Source organism: Eumetopias jubatus, unplaced genomic scaffold, assembly GCF_037043125.1.
Source record: "Eumetopias jubatus isolate StellerSeaLion01/CBP00866 unplaced genomic scaffold, mEumJub1_p1.0 scaffold_6, whole genome shotgun sequence".
Taxonomy (NCBI): Eukaryota; Metazoa; Chordata; class Mammalia; order Carnivora; family Otariidae; genus Eumetopias; species Eumetopias jubatus.
In genome coordinates, this window is record NW_028274812.1 from 74,546,098 (window position 1) to 74,565,937 (window position 19,840).

Consider the following 19,840-nt stretch of genomic DNA (forward strand, 5'->3'; position numbering starts at 1 on the left):
GTTGATCTTGGGTATTGACAGACTGAGGACTTAGCAATGACACAGATATATCAGACTATGTTCTTGGACCTATTCATAACTTCCATTCTGATATAATAGTATGTTCATCAGCATATGGAGTCCTTTTATCCCTTGATCATTGCTCTTTAGTCTACATTTGTATGGAATGAAAATAGTCTCATGCTCTTTATCCATTCTGAGAGGTCCATCCACCACCTCTTCTCCAGACCTTGTTACCAATCTTCCAATTTTATTTTTTCCAAGTCCCTGGTCATCAAGGCCAGCAGTTAGTTACTGCTCATATTTTGATAGAGTTCCATTTGTCTCACCATCTTTTTTTTAAAGATTTTATTCATTTATTTATTAGAGAGAGAGAGCATGCATGGGGGAGGAGCAAAGGGAGAGGGAGAGGAAGGGAGAGAATCTCAAGCAGATTCTGTGCTGAGCCCAGAGTCTGATGCGGGACTTGATCCCACAACCCTGAGATCATGACTTGAGCTGAAATCAACGGTCGGATGCTTAACCGACTGAGCCACCCAGCTGCCCCAACTAACCATCTTTCCTTTGACATAAAGTGGAAATCGGATAGATATACTGCTTGAAGTTTGACCTACAGTAAAAGATTTCTTTCTCCTCTCAGAGTCACCCCTTTGTGGGGATATAATGACTTAGCAAACCACTTTTATAACTAGTGCTGGCAACGGGTACCTGGGTGGCTCAGTTGGTTAAGCGACTGCCTTCAGCTCAGGTCATGATCCCAGGGTCCTGGGAACAAGTTCTGTGTTGGGCTTCCTGCTCTGCAGGGAATCTGCTTCTCCCTCTGCTCCCCCACTTGTTCTCTCTCATTCTCTCTCAAATAAATAAATAAAATCTTTTAAAAAATAAAAAATAATAATAATAACTAGTGCCGGCATGAGAAACCATCTCTAAACCAACCTTGAATTCTTTTTCTCCTCAGACCACTGGTCATGGGGAGCTCCCCAGAGGCCATAGGTATGATTGGAGGGAGAAATGCAGTACAGAGGAGTAGGTGCAGTGGGACTATGAGCCATCTGTTTGTTCAGCCCACATGGGGTTCAGGATTGGCTTGAAGCTGACTGCTTCTATACCACTTTCATTTGATGATAGAGTGTTCTTGCACTTGTCCAACTCATGGGTATGTATATTAGATAACACTTGAGGTCTTATGATCACTTGATATTCTGTGGTTAGAATCTCGGTCTCTATAAGCAAGCCAAGAACAGTTTTTCCAAAGGAGATTAGTTACTGTCTGAAGAAGACACGGCTCTGCTCCAAAACACTAGAGGCTTCCACTGTGTTTTCCTTGTGGAGTGTGCCAGATGCATTCTGCAGCATTTGGATCTACTGCAGGCACTTTGAATACTTTTAGGTCTGTGGGAACAAAGGCCCATGTGGTTCTGGTTTGGAGCAGTTGCAGAGCCTTCTCCTGATCTGGATCCTACTTCTTCCTGACACCATACCTGATACTCTTTTTAGAGCAGAACACATACATGTTGTATATGTTACCTCTAAAACTAAAAAAGCTCAGCAAACTTTGGCCTCCATTTTTAGTAATAGGGGTTACAAGGTGAAGCAATTTGTCTTTCACATGGAGGGGACCTGTGGACCCAAAGACTTTGTTGATGTAGCAGGTGTCTGAGCTTTCATAAATTCTCTGTCCACCTTGTGACATACATGTGACATATGAAGGCACATAGCATAACGGAAATTCTTGCCCACTGGGTACAATCAGCTTGATGTCATTAACGTGATAACACATGGGATTGTGACAGCCAGGGCAGTTGATATCCTTGAAATAAGACAGCGAGTATATACTGTCATCCCTGCCAGATGAAAGGCAACTACTTCTGTTGGGCTCTGTTTATTGAGATAGGGATAAAAGAGTTCACTAGTTTGATAGCTGCCTATCAGGTGTCAAGAACGATGCTGATTTTATGCCAGTAAGAAGGACATGTCTGGAAATCTGCGAGTCAGGGTCATCACCTGATTAGGTTCACAGTAACCTCCTGTAAATCTCTACCTACAACCCATTTCACAAACCAGATACTCAAGTTAACTGAGGAAATGATGGAATTGCTACCCCTGTATCTTTCAAGACATCAGGAAGCCAGTGTGGGGACTCTGCTAGTTTCAAAGTATTTCTGTTCCAACTATATATTCGGGTAACTGGGGAAACAGCCACAGAAAAGTTACATACATCCACTGGATCTAATTTTCTTTTATCACCTAATCCCCAAAAAGCTTCCACTCAAGTTGGTAGAACATGGAGTGACATTTTGGGTCCCGAGGGAGTAACATCAGTTTAGAGTTAGTGTTTCTGAAAAGTTTGGGTATGTCTCCTTTCCCTGGCCCTACTCACCCTGATAAAGGTCTCCTCTGCAGAAAAGGAAAAAGTGCTCTTGACTGTGTTTCAAGGACATTTCTCAAGAATATTTGGAGAGCTTATTAAAATTCAGATTGCTAAACCTCAACCCAGAGTTCCTAATTCAGTAGGTCTGGGTTTGAGACTGAGAATTTGCATTCCTAATAAGGTCCTGAGTGGTGCTGTTGCTACTGGTCTAGGATTTCACTTTGGGAATCACTGTGTTAAAGAGCTACTTCCAGATGCTCAGGCTAGCATTTTTGAATTGATGATTTTGGCATATTCACCCAAATTGACAAATTATCAATTATATCACAAAATCTAATGTAATATACTTTCCTTCCTGTTCAGAACCTTTACAATCTATACCAACTGTCTACATTTTTATCAATGATGGTTGCCAGATTCAGAGGGTAAAATGTAAGATGCCCAGTTAAATATTAATAAGTCCTATGCAATATTTGGGACATATCTATGCTAAAAAGTTATCTATTTACAATTCAAATTTAACTCAGTATCTTGTATTTTATCTGGCAGCCCTGCTGCCAACAGAAATTTGCAAGAACTTGTACTTCTTTTAGCATGTATATTTTTTCCTCTTGGGTCAGACTGTACTTGTCTCCCTAGAGCATGCAGAGATTGCTGCCTTCTCAATCTCATTCTAGGTATTGAGGCAGTTGGCAAGGGGACAGGGGCAAGAAATAGATGGATGGGACATGAGAAAATTTTTCATTCCCTCATGAAAGGTGGCTTGATTACAGGATCACTAAGCAAGGCAGGACCAGCCTCTTCAGACTGAGAAGGAAAATCTTTTACTAGCAAGAGTAGCTCACTTTGGTTTGAATCTATCCAAGCAGTCTCCTTTCTAGTTTTTCTTCTCAATAAACATCCTAACTCTCACAAAGGAGACCGTGGTGAGGCTGGGAATTTAACTTAACCACATAGTTGTAATTCAGAAACTTACAAGATTAGACTCTTTCAGCGATGACAGCCCTGTGTCTGCAAGAGATAAGATTATTTGAGGGCAGTTTTGGAGTACCACTGTCTGACTGGTGCCTTGAGCCAATAATTTAAAATCCTGTGTTGTCATTTCCTTTGGAGTCAGAAGCAGCTATCCACTGTACATTCTACTTGCCTTATTCCCATCATGGTGGTCTCTCTCAGCAGCTGCTTGCTCTGGTAAGCTTCATTTTAGCTGCTCATTTCAGAAAACCATAGGTGATGATTTATGTAAGCATTTTGCTCCTATATAGCAGACTGTGAGAATCCAATTTTCCAATAGTTGCGGGTAGTCATCACTACCTTCGGATCCAGCCAGTTACATATCTAATCCCAGATTCCCATCCTTTTGACATTTTTGAGGGTCTGATTTCTACAACCACTTCAAATACCCAATACTGTGTTTATTCAAGAAACAGAAACCACTCTCCACACTCTAACTAGAAAGGGATCTAAAGTAGGGAGTTGGGCGCTTAAGTAATTATCAGAAGCCTGCAGGAAGTGGTTCCTGAATGACTTATAGAATAATAAATTCTTAACACGCCGGGGAAGCTTCTACTTCTGAGGCCACCACTTTACAGTACACTAAAAGTAAGAAGCTGCTGCTACCACCTCAGCTGCCTTGCGGCCCTAGGAAGCTAGAAACCAGACCCCTGAAGCCATAATCCAGGAAGTAGGGAGTCACATCAAATAGGTGTGACTATAACCACTACCCCTCAAAACTGGGGAGCTGGAGGGTGGACAGTAGAATGCTGCCAAAGGATAATCTTACACTTCTAAGTTTAAGATTCTTTTCTTGTCACAGAAATAGCTAGAGATGTACAGGAAGATGGCTTCCGCCTCAGTTTTACTTTCCAGATCTCTCACAGGTCCATCTGATTTACAGAACTGAATTTGCATCTGACATCCTGGCTTCTCATGAGTTTAGAAAGAGAGAGAATGGGGGTTGGGTAAGGCAGTCAAACACAGTGCTCTTAGAGAGCCTTATTGGGGAAAGATACCTGTTCTTAATATGTAATCCAACACTGTATTACCTTTATTTCAGATGGGACTGTTTATCAGTAAACCAAACAACAGATCTTCCCGTTCCCCTTTGTGGGTATATCTTACTCTTCCTTACCACTCATAATGTGTTTTTGTTAAGGTTCATTTCTAGCCAGTTATTTGTTTGCTTTTTGTGTATATTTCTCACTGGAAACCCTATGGTTTCCTCTGGAGATGTCCTTATGATGAGTCCCAGGTCTATTATTTCGGTCCATGACCTTTCTTTCGAGCTTCAGTTTTGCAAGTCTTATTTGTAGACACTTAAATTTAGATATATAAAATTCAGCTATCTCCAAAACCGAACTCTTGAATTTGCTCTTCCTAATCTCATTTCTGTTGCTATATAATTAGTCTTTTAAACCTGAAGCCTCAGTTATCTTTGAGTTGCTCCTCTTACTCAACTCCATTGCCGTCAGAAATGAAGTTCTGTTGATTCCTTCTCACATCCTCTCACCTAGTGTACCCTTGTTTGTTTCCTGCTTCTGCTTCAAGAACATTGAACTTACTACCTTTAAAATTCATTTAGCAGTTAAACACGTTAAGCCATGTGTTTCTCCTCTGTGTCCTGAACATCTATTTAAATGCTGCTCTGTTTTACTTTCTCTTTATGTTGACTTCAGAGATAAGATTGTGGTAAGAATGCATTTTCTCTGTATTTTAAAATAATAACCATGCAATGTATATTTTTATTTCATCTAATTTGAAAAGGATAGTCTATTGGCTAACATTAGGAACAGAAAAGGAGAGTTGTATCTTCATATTAAAGACCTGACTTCAAAAGTGGTAGAGGCGTGCATTCTTGCCTTATCACATTCTGGTGTTGAGTGGCCTTCATTCAGCGTTGCTGTCAAATTGCTCTTGTGAAAGTAACACTCTAGAAGATAAGTACGCATACTATCCTAAGTGTTTTGAGACAGGTGTGTTTTTTGTTTGTTTACTAAATAGTGTTAGGAATTAACTATTATAAATACATTATGGGTTAGTTTTAATCAAGGACTTCATGAGCAAGTCTCTGCATCTAATGTTGGAATCAATGTTGGTGCTACAAATCTTTGCAAACATTTTATCACTATAATGAAACTGATATGCGAGTAAGATGCTTTCCTTCTGACTAATGGGCATTAGTAATAGTCTACGTACAAAGCCTCGATTTGTTTCACAGGAATGAGATTTCTTTTCATCTAGTTCTTTTCCTTAGGACAGTTGTTCTGTGAAAATTAATACCAATATGACAAGGGAATTTATCAACACGTTAAAAAGACTCACGTTACAAAGGCCAAATTTAAAATTTCGTTTCAAATACTGAAAATCAATATATCTTATCTTTTGTATGAAATACAGAGGTTCATTTCTGGATGACCCATCCCCTCTGTTAAAAATATGAATTGCTCCTGGCCCTACCCTAGTCTCTAAGAGGACAAGGGCACCTCACATCTCCCCCCTGTAACAGTACATGTTGCTTTTCTGTGCCATTACCACTGTTACAGAAACAGGAAATTATAACCTAAAGCCATAAAATTTTCATTACTTTTGTTCCTGAATCCTAAATTACCATGAAAGATATGAACAATTTAAAAAGCATCCAGAAGAGACAGAGAAAAATTGCTTAAGATTCTGATGCATTGGTTCTAAAAGGAAATTGAGATTATTCAGTTGATTTCTCATTTTGTGTTACTGCTGAAGATCTGATGCAAAGAAATAAACTTAGATTATAGTAAAGAAAAGTAATTTAAACATTTGGAAGAAATTATTTATGTGACGATTGTTTAAAAAGAAAGAATTATATTTTACCAGAATAAGTCCTTTTTTTCAAAAGTTTAAAAAAGATTTGTTCCCTTATAGCACCAAGATTCTATCTGTAGCATTAGAAAACAGGATAGAGACAATAAAGATTAGATTTGGCCATTTTTTAAAATTGAAGTGTAGTTGTCATACAATGTTATATTAGTTTCAGATGTATCAACATATTGATTTGACAATTCTGTACATCATCACTCAGTACTCACCATAAGTGTACTCACCATCTGTCACCATACAGTGTTATTACAGTATTATTGACTGTGTTCCCTATACTAGCTATACTTTTCATCTCTGTGACTTATTTATTTTATAACTGGAAGGTCATACTTCTTAATTCCCTTCTTCTATTTCACCAATCCCCCCACCCTTTCCCTCTGCCAACCACCAGTTTGTTCTCTGTATTTAAGAGTCTGTTTATTTTTTGTTTGTTTTACTTTTTAAATTCTATGTCTAAGTGAAATCATATGGCATTTGTCTTTCTCTGACTTGCTTCACTTAGCATAATACCTTCTAGGTTAGATTTGGCCATTTCTTAAAAGATTCACTTCCTTCTCAAATCTTAAGTGGAAAACAGTATGTGTTTGTTTTCTTGATTTTTTTGCTTCCCTTGAATGCCCTACAGGGGAGGTCTGTGTTAAATGTAAAATTACCCAGCCTGTCAACAGAAGGTAATGAGTAGCTACCCTCAATAATTAGTTCTTTGTGTAATTATATATTATTAAACCTTTCTTGAGAAAATTAAAAATACTTTTAAGGTAGTAAAATTACATGCTGAATGAAATTAAGAACTTTAAAGTATGAGAGAATATAAAAATAGCATGTGTTTCACCATGTGAAAATATAAAATAATGAAGAATACTAAATCATCTTCAGTTATGATCCAGAGTTGCCTGGAAGCCATTGTAGACCCTGGTCTTCTCTGTCTCCATCATCAATGTCAATAATTATTGACTGAATGAATTGATAAATGACTGGCTGGCAAAAATACTGATAAAGTGCTGGTTTTCTTCCAAACACATACGGAGAAGATACACTTGTAATGTAATTATAATGGAGCTATAGCACCTAGTGATTGTGAATTCCAGTCTTGGGAGTGCAGCAGAGAGCAGCAAAGGGATCCTCTGTTTTTCTGTTTGGGAAGCTTGAAGGCTGAAAAAGGATACAATTATGGACTAGAATGCCATGATGAGTTTGGTAAACCAAATATTTTTCACAAAACTCCACTACTTTATAACTAAGAGACACATTATAATGTTTGAAAGAAATCATTTATGGCCAACAAAAGTATCAATTTATAGAGTGTAGACAAGGTGCTTTAGAACCTCATATAGGTTTTAGTGCCTAGTGTTTTGATCCAAACATTCAAGTTTTAATTAATAGTATTAACATAAGCTTAGAAGAAAATTGAATATAATAATCTTTTCAAAATGCTTATCTGTCTCTTCCAGAAAAGTTTTTCGAAATGAAGAAGGGACAATGTAAAGATGCCCTAGAAATTTACAAACGATTTCTAACTAGAATGACGCGAGTATCTGAATTTCTCAAAGTTGCAGAGGTAAGTAATAATAAGTAACTTATGTATCTGGAGTCAATAATAAGGCTTATAATCTGGCAAGACATTCTGTCCCAGAGTCCCAGTGTATTAGGGTTGGAAGTGATCTCCTCCCAACTTCTCATTCAGAACTGTACTCTACACTCCTGCATCCCAATTAGATGATCATTCTGTGTTCAAAAACAAGTTTCATGGGTACTGAGCAGATTCACAGCTTTGCAAGGTGGTTCATCCTTCCTCTCCTCTTAATAGCTATTTTTGATTGTAAGGAAGGGCTTCCTTTTTATTGAACCCTGAAAAAAAAAAAGCCCTTAGGAAAATCCATTTATTGTTCTTAGTGTGTGGAAATCATAAATACGACCTTCTTATTTTGTTAATGATTTAAATACGATGAAAAATTAAAGTATCATTAATTTTATGAAGTTTATAAATTGTTTCTTAAGGATGTCTGTTTGTACTTAATCACAATAACTGTGTTCCTGAGGTAATCCCGTAAGTTGGTGTTTTCTCTTACGAAATCCAGTTATTGATTCATACTGGTATTGGAAGTTATGACATTGTTATTACAGTCCTTTGGCAGGTTGGCCAGTTGATTCTTATCTTACATTGTCAGTGAATGAATTGTTGGGCTGACTGGAGTGCCATGTGCGAGAAGCGTTCTGAAGCCCAACAGCAAAGCATACAAGGCCTTGGGCATGGGATGTTTGTGCCATGTTTTTGCTGTTTTTGCCATTTTGAGAATATAGCACAAGAACAAGCATTTTATACACACAATTCCAAAAGCACTCTAGTCCGAACATTATCTTTCAAATTTCATTTATTCGCAGGAATAATAATTATCACATTCAAATTAGGAGACTGATACTGCAAAATGCTGTCTCTTGACCTTTGGTCCATATAGTTTGTAATCAGAACAGAAGTCTTTTTTTATATATAATATGGGAAACAAAGGGCAAAGAATAGTTTATAGGAATTACATATACTTTAAAGCATGTTCATGTGTATTTTTCTTGGGCTTATTGATACTGATTTGTCTTTATGAAAGGATAGAATTGCTTGAAACTTTTGCTTTGGCTGCTACACGGTTTTACTTTTTGTATTTGAGAGGATTTTCCTGTGGTTTAACCCTAGTTATCAACACAATCTAGTAAAATGTGCCTGACTTTTTTCTGTGGAAAGATCAATTATGCCTAAGCATCCAGAGCTGAAGATCCTTTCATTGTTCCATTAATTCCTCATGCATGTGCTGCCCAGTTCCCCCATCTCTTATTGCGTATGTTAGATAGGTAAAGAGCTGGACAGGTGACAGTCTGAGGTATACATTTCTCGAATCAGCACTGTAAGGCTGGATCTGAGGTCTTCATGAGAAAGGGGGTACTTATTAACTCATTCTATTTTTAGATGTAAAATTTTACTTCATGTCTCTTGATCACCTCATGTTAGCATGGGCCCATTTCAGGCTGTTGAGAAGGAAATACACAGAAATTAGATGTTATTTTTAGAGTCTAAATAACTGAATACAAATATTCTACTTTTATTTGAACACTATGACTAAGACTTTTTTCTAGAAAGATACTAATTTACAAAATTATTTTTTAATGGAATAAATACTAACTCACAATGGGCTAACGATAACTGTGTTTTCTTTAAGTAAATTACATTGTTCATAATTTAGACATTAATTGTTTGAATACCAGTGTTGAGTGGTTTGTATTATTGGTAAATACAGAAATTTCTTAACAAATGTACAAAGCTTCTCTCTGTACCAAACAGCTCCTGTGTGGTGTGCATATGTATGGACTCATATCCAGTAGCTACCCATTTTCCTGAAGAATGTGTAGAAGACTTCTAGAATGCTATTTTAAAAATACAACTATATATATTGGCTATTTGGTAAATGTTAATAAATTGTCGGCAATATTAAAAGAAACAGGGTAGTTGAACAACTGCTATGGAAATGTTCAAATATCCCAGAGGAATTGCTTGAAGTGTAGAAAACTTAGCATGTTTTGAATTCTTACAATGAAGTCTCCTAAAGCAGGCAATTGAAACTTTGTAAAATGGTTATTTTTTAGGTAATAGGCATTTCTGCTAAACACACTTCCCTTTTTATAGAACTAAGTTATTCTTAGTTTGCTATTCTAAGATAAATACCAAGTCGTAGGAGTTACGTCTCCCAGAATATTTGCAGATAGAAAGTGATGAGATTTCTGTAATATAGTCACACCTCAGCTCAAGCCTCCAATTATATTATGGTTCAGAAGTTCAGGTTAGTGAAAACAGCAGTGTCAAGGAAGAATTCCTAAATTATGTCTTTCTGTTCAAGAAATTCTTTTAACTCTCTATTTAAGAGAAACACATCATCTTTTATCAAGATGATCCTAATATTAAAAATCCATAATACTTTAATTTCAAAAATACTGACTTCATTCATATTAATATTTTTAATGGATCACCTAAAGAGATATTAAAATATGGAAATAAATGGAATGGAATGAAATTACCTTAGTTTGTAATTTCCATAATTTATAATAGTTAAGTGAATTTAGGGAAGCAACGATAGCTTCCCTAAAGCCAGAGTGGAGTCATTAACAGGTAATGCCTGTACCTCTGGGAGGAATCTGCAGCCTAATTTGCTCTAGGAGGATGAGGGTCAGTGCTCTACATCAGTGGTTCTCCACACTTGGCGATTTTGTTCCCCTCTCCTCCCCAGTGTCTGGAGACATTTTTGGTTGTCACAACTGGAGGAAGGGAAGGTCTACTGGCATCCAGTGGGTAGAGAAGGATGTTGCTTAATATCCTACAGTGCACAAGACAGACCCTACCACAGAATTATCATCCTAAAACATTAATGATGCCAAGGCTGAGAAACCCTGCTGTAGACATAGAGAAAGCCAAAGAAAGAACTTAGCTAAGAGCATTTGTCAAACAAGTGAATTTTCCAATTTCTAGTTTGCCTTGTCTTTGTAGGAGCCCAACACTTATGCTTCAGGTATTTGCTTCTGCAGTTTCATCAAAATAAGCAAAGCAGTTCATTTCTCAGAGAGACTTGATTTAACCCGCTTTGTTTCTTTGAGCCTTAATTTCATCATTTACATAAAATGAGAGAATTGAAGTTACGGATTTGTATTTTTCCCCAGGTTTTTATTTTGAATAATTTTTAAACCCACAAAAGAGTTGACAGAGCAGTACAGGGAACACATATATACTCTCTTCTTTGGTTCACCTTCATTTATAAATTCCCATATTTGTGCTCTTTCTTGCTCGCTATTTCTCCTTTCTGTTCCTCCTCCTTCCCCTACCTCCCTTCCCCAAGCTACCAACGCTAGAAATTCAATGTGCTTTTACCTAGTAATTCCATTTCTACGGATGTGTCCTACAGATGTGTCCACACAGGTGCAAAATGCTCTGTGCAGCATTGCTTGCAATGGCAGGAGATTGGAAGCAACTTCGGTGTTTGTTAATACATGACTTGTTAAATAAATAAATCATAGGAAAAGAAGCTGTTTAAAAAATAAGGAAACTCTGTGTGTTAATATGGATATAGGTCTGAGATATATTGTTAAATGAAAAAGACAAGCTCAGTGTATATAATACATTGTTGTATAATAATGTGGGAAATAAATATGTATTTATATATTTCCAGTTTCCTTGGATATACATTAAAGAAACTCTGGAAGGATATGTAAGAAACAAACAAAATGGTTCTCTCTGTGGAAAGAGAGGTGGATACTACACCCTGAACGAGTTATTGAAACTAAATAAACATTCCCTGTCCCGAGGATTTACTGAGCATTTATAACAATTTAAATTTAGGCTAAGCTTTTTTTTTTTTTTTATACTTTTTAGCTGCCATTAGCCATGGAGGAAACCTTAAATTTTATACTTCAATTTCTTAAGTCTTTTTTTGGGTTCTAGTAAAATTCTGTACATTTGTTATATTAAACTACATTAACAAAATTATTGTTCTATTATATTGAGTGGAAAACTACACAAAGCTTATTTTCAAAGTGAGATTGACAACTTTTTTATACCAAGATTGAGCTGTGGTTTTAACTAATTCTGTGGGTGATCTTCTGTTAAATGCAAAGAAATTAGTAAAAAAAAAAAAAAAAACCCATTAAGTAACTTATTTTTTTTAATCCGCAGCAAGTTGGCATTGATAAAGGTGACATTCCTGACCTCACACAGGTAAGTGACTCTCTGAGTGAAAAGTGTAGTATGCATGAAATATTACCCCATAGTTTGCCATAAAAGATCTTACCTAGGGCACATAGTCTTATAAGCATTTAATGCATTTTTAATTTAGGCCAATCAATTTTCTTGGAGTTTATTCTAGCTTGCATATTTTTTCTAGCTATTGAATGTATTTCTGGAGTTACTATGAAGATTTACCTGCCCTCATAACATAGTTTCTTCTTTAAAGGCAATTGAATTTACTGTTTTGAGACCATCTTTTCATTCTTGAACTTGATTCAAAATGAAGCCTTAATTAATGTTTAAATAGTGCTTTGTCTATGAACAGTAACTTGGTAGGCATGTAGTTGGAAAACTTGAAATGTTCTTTCTGCTTGTTCTCCTAGTTTTCAACATTTCCCAAGTACAAAGGAGGGACATGAAAGAGGAGCACTCTGATATCATAGTTCTACTGCACTGATTCTTGTCTCCCCTATGGAGTAGAGGAATTTCTACTATAAAAGAGCCTTTTTTCAATAAGTCGTAGTGGTAGATAAGTGATTTTTCTGGGGAGCATCTAGTAAGCAAAAACACTAGTAGTGCTTTCTTATCAATCCTTTTATCTGTCAAGAGGGTACATTGTAGGGCTCGTAAGATGTAGAATCAGGAACCATTCACATGTGCAGAATTACTGTGTGACTTTTCTCATAATTGGCAGGAACTGTTTTTATTTCATCAACTCTTTGCTATGGTAAATTTCTACCCCAAACATGTCCTTTAACTAGAGATCGTGAGATGATAAGAGAGAATATAGAGCTTCCATCTTACATACAGTAAGATAATGTATGAGTTTTCTGTCTTTGTAAAGAAAAAGAGTCATTATAATAGAGAAAATTGTCATAATAAAAGATGACCCACTTTTTTAATAATATCAAAATGCATATAATGATTGACTATCTTTATAATCCATTGACATGTTTCTATATTTAAAATAATATTAACCTTAAATTTTTATTAAAAATTAGGATACCATAAAGTAATGGTCTCTGTATTTATATTATTAAAATACCAGTTAAATACCAATAGTTTTTCATAAATAAAAGTCATAGAATAATTCAGAATATGATAGCATTGTATTTTTTGGCTTTAAAAGTTGGGAGATCACTGCTTCTAGTAGACAGAATATTAATATAAAATATTTTTGCTATTGTGAGAAGACAGCTGTACTTTGATCAGGTACATACCTGAATAAGATATTGGTATTATTTTGGACATGGCTTAAATATTAAGTGTGTGCAAAGTACTATTAAAAATCTTTTTATTAGATATAGATTTATGAATTTGATAACCCTGTAATAAAAAGTGAAGACAATCAGTGTGCTTTAATTTTAAATTATTTTATGATAATATTTACATTGTAGTTTGGTAAAATAGCCTAGATAAATAATACATATTAACCTAAAAAAGGTAGATATTAAATATTTTGCTCAATAAATAGCTTTTAGAAATGGTAAATCATCTTTATTTCAACTGTATAGACTGCTCTTACTGTGGAATAAAAGTAAAACTAATTATCAGAGAGGCTCCCAGTTAAGAAGAAAATAGGTCTCATTTGTCTCAGTTTGTATAATGTCTGAAAGAGACAAAGAAAAGTCTAAAAGAATACTTAAATACGTTTTTGTTTTGGGGCCCCTGGGTGGTTCAGTTGGTTAAGCGTCCGACTTGATTTCAGCTAAGGTCTTGATCTCAGGCCCTGCTTGTTCTTTTTTTTTTTTTTTTTTTTTTAAGAAAATTGTAGTCTGTCATTGAAAGAAGGACTCACATACTTGGGTTTAATTTTGAATGTTACTATAATATTCATTACAATTTATAGAATCTCCTTCTCTGAAGAAGTAGTCGAGAGACCTACTATTTAATGGTGTACGTTGTGTTATCATAATTTGGTGAACAGAGATCCTATCCTTAAAGAAGGTAAAATCTTGCCCTGGGTCTTCTGTGATATACATTAGAATCTAATATCATACTTTTCTCTGCCTTTTTTTTTTAAGACCTTCAGAGCCACATAAACTTCCATGTTAACATTTATTTTAAAACTACCTCCTCATACACACACAAAGATTCTCTAGTTCATTTCTCCAGTATATATTTAAATCTCAGTATGAAAGTATTGTGTGCTTTTGGAATTTGTTAATGAGTAACCAGATTGTGATTTCTATTGGGATTGTGAGTGACAGAGCTAAATACTCTCTCTAATTCTTATTTACAGCCCCTTCCACAGGTCTAGTGGAGGCTTCTCATTGATCTGGCAACTTAGACCCACTGTGACAATATGATCAGGTCTGAGCTGGAATGGGAGCCGCTCTAGGGTTAGTCCTTTAGACAGTGTTGGGCCACGATTAATCTGGAGATGGGTCAGAGTTGCCAGGTTGTGTGGACTCAGTTTAACATCTTTGAGATTAGAACCTAATCTCTGCTCTCTGTGGCCACCACAGCCACTGAATCTAGCTGTGGCAATGAACCAAAATACCCAATATGGATGAGGGTTAATGAGAAATGGAGACGAGGAGTCTTCCTAGCAACTGGGAGTAAGAATAAGCTGCTTGTAACTGAAAAGAAGATTAGAATTCCTCTTGCAGCAAGGCAGAAAAGAGGAATTTAATAGATGTCATATTGGTTGGAAAATGCACAATGTAAAATACCAGGGTGGTCATCTATAGCCCTCTTTAAATAATTGTGCATATCATATCATCATGATTGCATTTAAATGATTTATGAACATCAGTGAATTTTTAACAAATCATTCAAAAGGGCTGTGTTGCACGAGAAGTGGAATACAATATCAAAACCAAAATGTTTCTCAGCACTTTCAAATGGTTTCTTAAATCTAATGATCAAAAATTCAAATGATCTTTTTGTTGCTTTTTTTTTCCTGTTTGGTTTAAATGATGCTTTAGAATCTAAAGCATGTGAATTATAGATGGATGCTTCATTTTCAATCCCGGACTCACAGTCAGCTTTGAATTTGTTCCAGGAAAAGGATTTTCAAAATATCATTTCCTGTTTGGCGTGTGTGTGTGGGGGTGTGTGTGTGTGTGTGTGTGTGTGTGTGTGTGTGTGCGCGCGCGCGCACTTGCGCACATGTGTGAGCATTCCAAATTTAAAATAGCTCCATTTATGAAAAACATCTTAGGTTTTGATGTTAGGAATTCTGGTTGACCTGAAAACTATGGGTAAAGAAAAGATTTTTTAAAAAACCTGTATCACTAATGAATCAGGAACTGTGATACATTGCTGTTACCTGTTAGCTTCCACAGAATGACTCTTGATCTTTGGGTTGGTGTTTCCATCCAACTCGTCTATTGACTTGGGCATTTTTAAAATCAAACAACTAAAGATCCTGCTAATTATGGTTTGTTCTTTAAGTTCCTTTTACAACAGCAAGGGTATTCTCAAAGTTTTGCTCATTGGAAATTTGAGACAGTTTTTGCTTATTTGTCTACTACATGCCAAGATAGACTCAGTGCCATAGATACGAGTCAGGAGGCAGCCAGTATTCCTACATTTGTGAACATTACTATCAAAATAGGGTTTTTTTTTCCTCCAAAAACATTTGAGGAATTTATTTCTATTAGATTTCACATGTCCTGATAAGAAATATAAATGATGAAGTATTTTAAACCTTTAAGATGAAATGCTCCAAACTTAATTTTAGGTGCAATTTATCACAAAATAACTCTCCTTAAAGACAAAAGTCAGTTTTGTAGTCTGTGCTCGTGGTACAATTTTTTTCAACTGTTGTTATTTTTGTGACTGCTACTTTATTTTAAACTTTTCATCCACGAATTATTAAGAAACCTTGCAAAAAGAATGAAATTGTAAACTGTCTTCCTGGTTTTTGGTTTGTTTGTTCTTTAAGATAACTAAGGAAGTTTATAGGAGAAAACACCACCTCTTTTTTTGTTATCCCTTATTGTTCTGTTTTGTAACTGTAAGTAGGATTTGTCCTTTTAAACAGTTTTAACACGGAATCACATTTTCTTTACATTGCATTTAACATTTAGAGGACCTATGTCTTGTAACCAGAGAGAGGTTCTGTGGCTTGATGTATTTTTTTCCTTACCATGACCCCAATGAAAAAAAAAGAAATATGAAAATTTTGAAGTTATATGTCCAGGCTTCCTAAGTTACATTATTATGACAGTTATAGTAATTATTATTATTATGACAATTAGCATGATAATTTTGAAGTTACCAGGAGTTAATTCACCTAAAAATTATGAAGCCTTTTCTATTTTCTTGCTTTTAAGAATACAGTGCCTATTCAATTTATTAAATGAATACATCTTTGTAGTATGCTATTTGTTCTATGGAGCAAAATTTTCCTTATCTCTTAAAAATTTATCTTTTTTACAACTTAGAGTTGTACTCTTAATTGCAGTTTATTGAAATTTGTTGAGTAAGTCTATTTTCACCTGAGTTACATTTTTAAATTCTGATTTTTATAACTTCTAAATTTATTATATCCCCCATAATCATTACTTTTTCTACTCTATAGGCCATAACTTTTTAGATAATGCTCATAGGGCTGACTCTATCCTACCTCCATCACGTTAAGCAAGTTAATATTTTTGTTCACTTAGTAATTTATAATAATCATATAATTACATATAATAATCACACAATTGTTCATGAATCTGTTAGTGAAGTGAAAAATGATATTAAATACCCTGAACTTTTAAAAATTGAAAATTCTTAATAAAAATTCTGCTTGATTTTGTCATTATAGGTATAATGTAAAATGCACAGTTATATGAATTTCCTTGAATTCTGTGAACTATTTTAGCAGTTAGCATAAAGGTCTTCAAAATTAATTTCATATTAATTTGAAGGATAATTGTTGGAATTAAATGTATCTCTAAATGTAGTTAAATATTTCATTCATGGAATGCTATTCTTTGAATGCTTACACTGCTGTTAAGGTCTAATTTAGATTAAAATTATTTAAAGATGACATTAAATTTCTAATGCTTGAGGAATAGTTAAGGTGGAATATATGTATGAACTTATTATTTCTCTTTCTAATATACAGTAAAATGCCATCACTTTGTATTGCCTAAAATGTTAATATAAAAACAAACATTCAGGTACCTTTTAGTAAAAGAGTTGAAATATATTAAATCTTCTAATACGCAGTAGTTTAACATTACCACATTTGCTAAAGTATTTATTATGTATATAAATTAAATAGCTCAATAATAGGAAAATCTTAATTGTTGTTGACTATTAAAGGTGTGGCCTTTTCTTCACCACTATCCCTTACACCCTCCAACTTTTATTTACTATAGTAGCAATTTTTCCTAACATTTCAGTCACATGTAGATAAGTGAGATTTTACTGTATTTTCAAACTTCTGTAAGTTTCTATTTGGGCACTTAAGTTTTTTACTTGGATACAAATACCTGTTCCTTTTTCATGTGGTCTTGTGGGAACATATGGTGGACTTGATTTGAGTTTACTACATATTAAGTAATATCATAGAAAAAGTCTATCCAGTGTAATCTGTACACTGAAACCATTCTGTAGTGCCATTTGTTGTGCAGTGGAGTTAACTACCTGTAAGATGGGCCTGTCTGAGATTCCTTGGTATTTAAATACTTAAGTGCCAAAAGAACCTGGAATGAAATTATCTCACATCTGTAGTGGGGTCCACCCACAGAACTCCACCATACAAAGTTACAGTGATGTTCTAGTGTATTTACTTTGAAAGAAAGCAATGCAGACATTTATTTTTACTTTCTTATTGTAGGCTCCCAGCAGTCTTATGGAGACCCTTGAACAGCATCTAAATACATTAGAAGGAAAGAAACCCGGAAACAAGTACGCATTAGTTGTATAATTCTAAATAAGATGGAAAATGTTGCAGTCGTTCTTTATAAGAATGAGATGTATCATGGTACTGCTTTTACTCCTACAGTTTTAGGGTATGCTTTACTGTAATTCTTCTAGGTTCCCTCAAAAATCCCATCTGATTAATTTATGACAATGTGGCCCCATGTATAGGCAATCTGTCTGCAGGCTAATGCAGCAAATTAGTAGGCTGTACTTAGGTTGTCTGAACTTGCTGATGTATATATTTGCCCTTACAGGGGATTCACAATATGCCGAAAAAGAGTTGTTCATATTTAAAAATCGAGGCTGTTATCACTGGGCATGAGTAAAACAAGCACAGGTTTCACAGGTAGCCTTGAAGATTCTGTAACGTTATCAACCCTGTTGTGAAAAAAGCAAAGCCCACTATTATAGTTTTCTGCATTTTAGAAATTCAGCATGGCATGCTGCTGACATTTTGCTCAGGGATCTTTTTTATAGAGTGAATAGCAATCAATCAGCAATAAGTGCAGTTTTACTGGATTTGCATACCTTTGTGCTTGGGCATATACATTTTTTACTATTTTTCCTCATTGCATGCAAAAATATGCAGGTTCCATTTCTTGTCTTCTCTCTAGCAAGTATCAAACTTGTCTATTCATAGGTCCCAGTGCTTTCCAGTCTTTGTGCCTTGCTCAAATTATAATTCTGCTAGTCTTGGATGCCTACCCTCCTTGTCTCTGTGTGTAAATCTTACCCCTCCTGGGAGGGCTGTCTCATTAAACCTTCCTTAATCATGCACTGCCCTGTGTTGTGGCCATTTTTTCCCCACATATGTGGTTTAGTTAGGTTTTCTGATTCTAAAGTTCAGGGACAACTTTATACTTCATTATCTCCATCTGTAGCTGTCTCTACAGAGTTGGTTTGAAATCTGTCTGTTGGTCCCAGCCTTATGTTTATTTCGTTTAGATTGACAGCAGAAGTTAACAGAGACAACCTATGAACTGATCATTGGAGGGCTGTATGCTGACCGTGGATTTTGCCTATGATACAGCCATCAAAATGCAATTCCTTTCCTTTTTCTTCTCTCTCAGTGTTTGCCCAGAATCTATTCGTCCTGATGTTACTTGTTGCTTGTTGTTCCATTAGCTAAGCATCATTTCTGTCATCTTTTCCAAGTTAGTATAAAAATTATTGCATGTTTTAAATTTTCGACGATGAACAACAGTATAGGAATCTCTCAGGCAGTTATGGTGGAGCTATTTGGTATGATGCATGACAGGACCTCTCAGGAGCTCTGTTAAGATTGTTAACACAGTGAAAGTGCAAGGTCTACCCCCGCTTCATTGTGGCCATGGGTGGTCAGACTTTTGTGGATAGAATGATGCCAACTAAAAAGACATGAGAGTGCATTAAGTGACATGGAGTACATTAAGATGCCCACTTCCAGTGGTTGCTGGAGCTACCCTGTATTAGAGTATCTAAGAAGCCAAAGGAATTGTGTGGGATTTACGCAAAAGGGGGCAGGAAGCCTAAGAAATGTCCCTGCTCCTGTGGTAGAAGGACCTCTTCGGCAAAGGAAATATGCATATCCTCAGGACTTAAAGCCTCTCCCTTGGCAAGGCAATGCAGGATGCTTGGTGAAAAGGCAGCTTCTCCGTATTCTTTTCCCTTCAGGGTCCCCCTCACCCTGCACAGAGCCACACTTTGCCCCTGTTACATCTGCCAGTACTGCAGTCACCAGAAAAAGCAGCCTTCTGGGGTAAATTTCATTAGCCTTAACTTCATGTGTAAATTCGCCCCCTTGTGGCTACTGTAAACTATTTTTGGAAAACAGCTTTGTACCCATAGTTCTTTCTAAGAGTAGGGAAATAGAAACCCAGTGATCTTCTGTTTTGAATTACCTTTGAGCATAATGTTTCTCTCTCCTTTAAAATCATTTTATGCTTGTCATATTTCTTCTCTGAATTGGCTGAGACCACATATGAACTTGTCTTTTGCTTATTCCCTATTTTTAA

The 19,840-nt window shown here is 35.7% G+C and overlaps 1 protein-coding gene across 26 annotated transcripts in view; it reads left to right on the forward strand.

Moving 5' to 3' along the window:
- SNAP91 (synaptosome associated protein 91) overlaps positions 1 to 19,840 on the forward strand; it is a 139,902-nt gene that overhangs the window by 61,127 nt on the left and 58,935 nt on the right. For 19 of the 26 annotated variants that reach the window (XM_028108074.2, XM_088024290.1, XM_088024287.1 and 16 more), the window contains exons 7-9: positions 7,675 to 7,781; positions 11,928 to 11,969; positions 17,761 to 17,831. In XM_028108074.2, the coding sequence (XP_027963875.1) occupies positions 7,675 to 7,781; positions 11,928 to 11,969; positions 17,761 to 17,831 (220 nt within the window). The remainder of the gene's footprint in view (positions 1 to 7,674; positions 7,782 to 11,927; positions 11,970 to 17,760; positions 17,832 to 19,840) is intronic. The other 7 variants (XM_088024295.1, XM_088024297.1, XM_088024301.1 and 4 more) reach the window with 1 other exon arrangement.